The 6,060-nt window shown below is 41.6% G+C and overlaps 1 protein-coding gene across 1 annotated transcript in view; it reads right to left on the bottom strand.

Moving 5' to 3' along the window:
* LOC103354674 (hexokinase-2-like) overlaps positions 1-6,060 on the bottom strand; it is a 39,209-nt gene that overhangs the window by 11,553 nt on the left and 21,596 nt on the right. Inside the window, exons 7-12 of the mRNA XM_008278119.1 lie at positions 4,019-4,097; positions 3,338-3,521; positions 2,425-2,580; positions 2,139-2,328; positions 726-863; positions 270-365 (exon numbers count right to left, since the gene is read on the bottom strand). Coding sequence (XP_008276341.1) covers positions 270-365; positions 726-863; positions 2,139-2,328; positions 2,425-2,580; positions 3,338-3,521; positions 4,019-4,097 — 843 coding nt within the window. The remainder of the gene's footprint in view (positions 1-269; positions 366-725; positions 864-2,138; positions 2,329-2,424; positions 2,581-3,337; positions 3,522-4,018; positions 4,098-6,060) is intronic.

Here is a 6,060-nt window from a genome sequence, read left to right as displayed (position 1 = left end):
GGGGAGAACATGCAAACTCCACGCAGAAAGATCCCAGGTGTCCTCACCGAGATGTGAACCGGCGACCTTCTAGTTGCGAGGCGACAGTGTTAACCGCTGATGCATCTTGCAGCCCAGAAATAAACATTTTTAGTCCAAATGTTTCCAAAAGTAACTTGACTACAGTTTATATTCTCTACAGTCACGATAAAGAGTTTAGAGAAACAAAAATTTGCACAAACAAATTGGCATAGACAGTTCTTATTAATGAACAACAACACGTACCTTACTGAGCATGTCCGGAGGGATGTCGTCCATTTCAGGCTGATTTTAGGCTTCTTGGAAATCTGACTGCTGTTGTTGGCGTTTGCGGAAATGTTGCTCACCTGGACAGAAGAGATTAATGGGTCAGTTCAATGCAGAAATGCAACCAGGACATAAAATAGAGTGTAATAAAACCTCTGTACAAGAAGTTCTTGTGAGAAAGAGGAAGAGGAACTAGCAGTGGCGGTTCTAGACACATTTTACTTGGGGGGGCCAAGGTGGGGCCAGCATTTTATCAACAACGACAACGATATTTAAGCACTAAAATCTTTTATTTACTTTATATTCAAATAAAACCAATTTTTTTTTTTTTTTTTTTTTTTTTTTTACAAAAAACACATCAACTGAACCAATGAGATCATCAGAGCAGGTGTTGAAATGTGTAACATCAGTGGTTTGGTTTCCTGCCATTCAAAATCCACCATCACTACAGCAACAGGGTACGGCTGCTGCTGTCTGGCAAACTGGTCCTGAAACATGTTGGGATCCAAGGCCTTGGCCCTTCTGGATTCTATACTCAGGACACCAAGATCACTGAGTCCATCATCACAAATGGTGGACTGCAGGAATGTTTTTATCAGTTTCAGAGTGGAGAAACTGCGTTAGGAAGAGGCAGAGCTTCCTGGAAGAGTGACTCCTCTCTCACAGAACACATAAACCAAAGGGCGCTGCATCAGGCATTTATAGGAAGGGGGGCTAGAAGTAGGGGAACAGCAAAGGCTCCACACAACACCTGAGAGGGGTAACTTTGTGTAATTATCACAATAAACATAAAAACAATAAAGCAAGAGATATAGTGTATGTTATATATATTACTAATACAACAATACATATATATTTAACCCACAACCACTGCTGCACCACTGACCCTGTTACACATACATCTCATTTAACGAGTAACGTTAACCGTCCATACTTAGCACCAAGGAATACCGTTAATTACTTACGACTGAGAAAAGGAGCCTAAATTCCTAAAAGCTTCATCTTCAACCACAGGTGGAGGTTGTAGGTGCTTTACAATCATTTCAGGAAGGCTCCTTGTGATATTCATAGCTCTTCACCAAGGTGAAATACCATAAAATAACTCTATAACCTGTCTGTATGTAGCATAAATATCAGAATCAGACAGTCAGACAGGGCTCTTTCTCCGCCAAAACGTTATGCATGAACATCACAACACTAGCTTGTAATGTCTGAGGTATATATCTTTATATAGGTACAGATAAACAGATTTATTCGAGCGCCTGTCGAATACGTTAAGCACTGTATGTTCATAGCATATACATCGCATCATGAAGTGCTTTAATTTGCACTCAGCTCTCAACGTTTTACCATTTTGAACAGGAATAAGGAATTTCAAACTGAATTCACTTTTTTTTTTTTTAACCCAGGCCTGAGTCACTGGGCTTCTCTGAGAAGTCAGAAATTAATCAAGCACGAAAACAAAATTTTATGTCCAAGAATGCAAGTAAATAACTATAACTTGACATCTTAATCAAGAAATAATAATGTGTTTTACGATTTTGTTCAGTTTTTTGTTTGTTTGTTTGTTTGTTTTAACAGTTAATGTGAAAATTCACGGACAACAACAATAATTATATTTTAGCGTTGACCCGATTCAGGACTTTTGGGCTCTTTTGGACCCCAGGCCATTTGGTTTAGGTGTATTGTTTGTATTATTTTTGAAGATTTTGTTTTTTAAATATAAAAAGAGGGACATTTGTCATGCAATTGGAGCCAAAAATATGTCAACTTATCAGAAAATGTATTTAACATAGTATAAAAGTCTATAATGAATACCAACAATTATTTTCTTTCCAAGAAAGACCTTCTACGTATGGCANGTCCAACCCACGGTTGACACGGATACGGTTGGCGATGGTTGCCAGGGCAGCAGCACAGAGACGGGCAGAGCGTGAGGAGATGGTATCACAGACTAGACGCACCACACAGGCGTCGACTGGATCCCAATTCAGACCCAATGCCGTCAGAATCTTCTGGGCGTTTTCCAGACCGCTGTCTGGCCTGAACCACGAGGAACATGGAGGAAAAACTTAGTCATCACTAAGACTTCCGGTCAAATAATTATAATTAACAGTGACACAAGACAAGGCCACTCACTCTTCGATCTCAGAGATAAACTTTGTCTCAAATTGTCCCGGAGTCATGAGCGCCTCGGACGTTTGTCCTCTAAACAGCAGGTTGTCCTCCGTCAGCTTCACCAGCACCAGCCGAACAATTTCTCCCAGATACATACCGCTGATCATTTTCTCAAAACTGCAGAAGGAGACAAATGTTAAGGACAGAACAGATGCAAAATTATCCAGAACACAGTAACTGGCATCTTGAGGAGTCACGAGCTTTCCCATCGATAGTCATCAGCATCGCTACAGTAGACACTTACATTTCTAGCATACGGACCAGCTAGGACTTTCTAGGCTATCCACTAGCATCCTAGTCAGTAGCATAAATCGACTAGCAACTAGTATTTCTAGTCTAGAATCCTTAAGCTAGCAACTAGTTTTTCTAGGCTATTGACTAGCAATGGTACATAGTCACTAGCATTCCCCTTGGTAATTACAAGCACTCCTAGGGTAGTCCCTGGCATTTCCATTGGATTTCGCATCACTAGCATTGCTAGGTGCGTCACTTGCACTCTTATGATATGGACTAGCATCTCTATACTAGCAACTCGCATTGCTGAGCTCGTCACTAGTATTCCTGAACTATTTACTAACATCTCTAAACTAGTCAATCTTATTCTTGGCTATCCACCAACACTTCTTGGCTGGTCCCTCACATCCCCAGGCTTGTGACTATCATCCTTTGGCTAGCAACAGCCATTCCCAGTCTAGAATCATTAAGTTGGCAACTAGCTTTCATAGCCAACTGGCTAACAATGCTGTTTAATCACTGGCATTCCCCTTGGTAGTTACAAGCAGTCCCTAGCATTCCCAGTTTCCATTAGCATCCCTAGACTAGCTACTAGCATCCCTAGACTAGCGACTAGCATCCCCTTGATCATCCTACGTACGTGTGGACGCCGGGGTTGATGGACGTCTGGTCCACCACCTCGTCGAACTCCGTCAGGATGTCTTTCAGGGAGCCATCATCTCCAAAGCCGCCCCACTCTGTGTTGATGCACATCCGGCCGTCCTCGCCCTCCACTCGCTTCACGTTCTTCATCTCCTCCATGTAGCAGGCGTTGGTTCCCGTCCCTGCAGAGGAAGAGGAGCAGCTTAAATAAACCTATACGTGGACGGTTGTTTAGGCCATCGCAACAGTGTAGTTTGTGGCTTTTTCCGTCATTCTTTGAGGTCGTTTTGCATTTGTTTGTGGTCGTTTTCTGCCTCTTTTCGGTCATTTTGTGTCCCTTTGTGGTTGTGTTGTCTTTTTTGTCAATTTGCGTCTCTTTGCGGTGGTTTTGCATCTATTTTCTTTCATTTTGTGTCTGTTTGTGGTTGTTTTATGTTTGTTGGCCGATACTTTGTGTCTCTCTGTGGTCGTTTGGTGACTTTTTTGTTCATTTGTGTCGGTTTGTGGTGGTTTTACGTCATTTTGCGTCTCTCTACAGTGTCACATGAGGTCGATTTAAATGTCTTTGTTGTCGGCTTTACTTAAACCCATAAAACAAATGCAGATATCTTCTTCACATCCGGACACACAGAAACAGTCGGGCTGAAGTCAGGCCTCGTGCATTCAGATGTGTGGTTACCGATGATCATGCCGATCTCACAGCTCTGGTCCCTGTAGCCACAGCTCATCATCGTGCCCACCGTGTCGTTNCACCCGCACTATCACGAGCACGAGTCGTCACACGTCTACATGCTGGTGTATCAACCATTACAGAAAATGACTTTGGTACTAACCAATGCTGTTAGTTTAGGGCATAAACCTGACATTGATTGGTGGTCTAACAAACTTGTTAAGCTCTGTACATATTTTTCAGCTCCAGTAAAATTATTAATTTAGATTTATTTCAACTGGCTGAATATATTACACGACTGCCTGAGTCGTCTGTATTTAATCAGTCTGCCAAAATTACAACCACAAGTACCTTGTCTGTCTTCAGCTTGCAGTTCATTGTTGTGCAGCTGTAATTTAACACCAAATGCCTCGTCTTCTCTGCCAGCAGCGCCCAGTGGAACATTTTTATTGCTCAAAGTTTGCTCTTTCACAGCTCACGAGACAAAACTGAGATTCTCATTTCAGCCTCATGTTAGTTTCCATTTTGTCTCATCTGTTTGTCATTTGTTTCTCCTCAGAACACACCTGTCCAAATGGTGAACGCTGGAAAGATTACACAATGCCTACCTTGCATCACGTAAAGCGGATCGCTGAAGCCACCGAGTTCTTGACCAGAATGACGAGCGACGGTTCTTATCTAACTGAACAGTGTGCCAATGATTGGGGCCTCCTTCGGTCTACGTCTTGAAGCTCATGATAAGACTCTTATGGAACAGCCGCTTGGTCAGAGAATATTTATTATTGTTGCATATGATAGAGCTCAAGTAGGGAAAACTGTTTACACTTCAAAGCAGTATGTCAAAGCCAAACGAAGGAACAATGACACGGTGTTACGCCGTCATGGTATGCAGACGAAATATGGCCAGATTGAATTCTTGCCTTCCTACAAAAAAAACCCAAAAAAACCAAAGTGTGAATGTCAAAATAAGGTCACATTTGTGAATGAATTCTCTGTTGCAGACATAAATCCTCCACAGGACACTCTGACAGGTGGGACTTGTTTTCATATTGTGAGCCTGCTGGAAGTTCCTGTGAGAAGTCGTTGCACTTGAAAGTATTTTAGGAAAGTCGATGTCTATTGATTTGTACTCGATGCCCGCTGTTGTGTTTGTTGCACATTTCCCTCATGGACTTGAAAGGGACTGAAGTACATTTTGAAATCAAAGAAGGGATCATGTTCTGAACACAGGAGTGCATCATTTGTGCAGCTGGTTCACATTTTTTTTTATTGTACACTCAAAGTCTAGCAAATACTGGTGATCTCACAGCGAGCTTTTCATATGTCTGTTGGTCACATAGAAATGTCCCTTTTGCACTGCATTAGATGATTTAGACCATTAAAGAGTCAGTTCTGAGATTATGGAAGGTTTTCCTTGATATATCTGAAAATGACAAAAAATTACCTGAAGTTGGAAGATCTTTGCTTTTTGATGATAGAGTCCAACTATTTGGTCATTAAGTTTTTTGTTGGTTTTTTTTTGTGATGGAAGCATACAAAGCCCATTAAAGTAAGTTTGTATTTGATTCTCTGTGTACGTGTTAATTTATCACATTTATGTTCAACATTAAAATTCCAATTACCCCTAACAAATCCCTCACAATAAGTTTGGGATATTGTTATTTACATGAGTGCTTTTCCTATTTGGTTTGAATTTTAATGAAATAAGTAAAAGTTCCCTTTGATATTACTAATAATGAGAAGAAACACCATATTCATTAGTTTAATATTTATTACCCCCATAATTTAAACAATAACAAAAATTGACAATGTCAGTAAGCGGGTGTTTCCACCATTTGCCGCAGTGACAGCTTGACAGCGACGTCTCGTGCTCCTCACTGGCCTCATGATGTTGTTCTGAGGCAATGCGTTCCACTCTTCCACAAGTGCTACACGCAGTTCTGCCAGGCCACGTGGGGGTGGAGTACGGTCATCCAGTCTCTGCTTCAGCTGGTCCCAGACCTGCTCTATGGGGTTCAGGTCAGGGGACATTGCTGGCCATACCATATGAG

This window comes from Stegastes partitus, unplaced genomic scaffold, assembly GCF_000690725.1.
Source record: "Stegastes partitus isolate 25-593 unplaced genomic scaffold, Stegastes_partitus-1.0.2 Scaffold115, whole genome shotgun sequence".
Taxonomy (NCBI): Eukaryota; Metazoa; Chordata; class Actinopteri; family Pomacentridae; genus Stegastes; species Stegastes partitus.
This window is presented reverse-complemented; position numbering and strand designations above follow the sequence as displayed.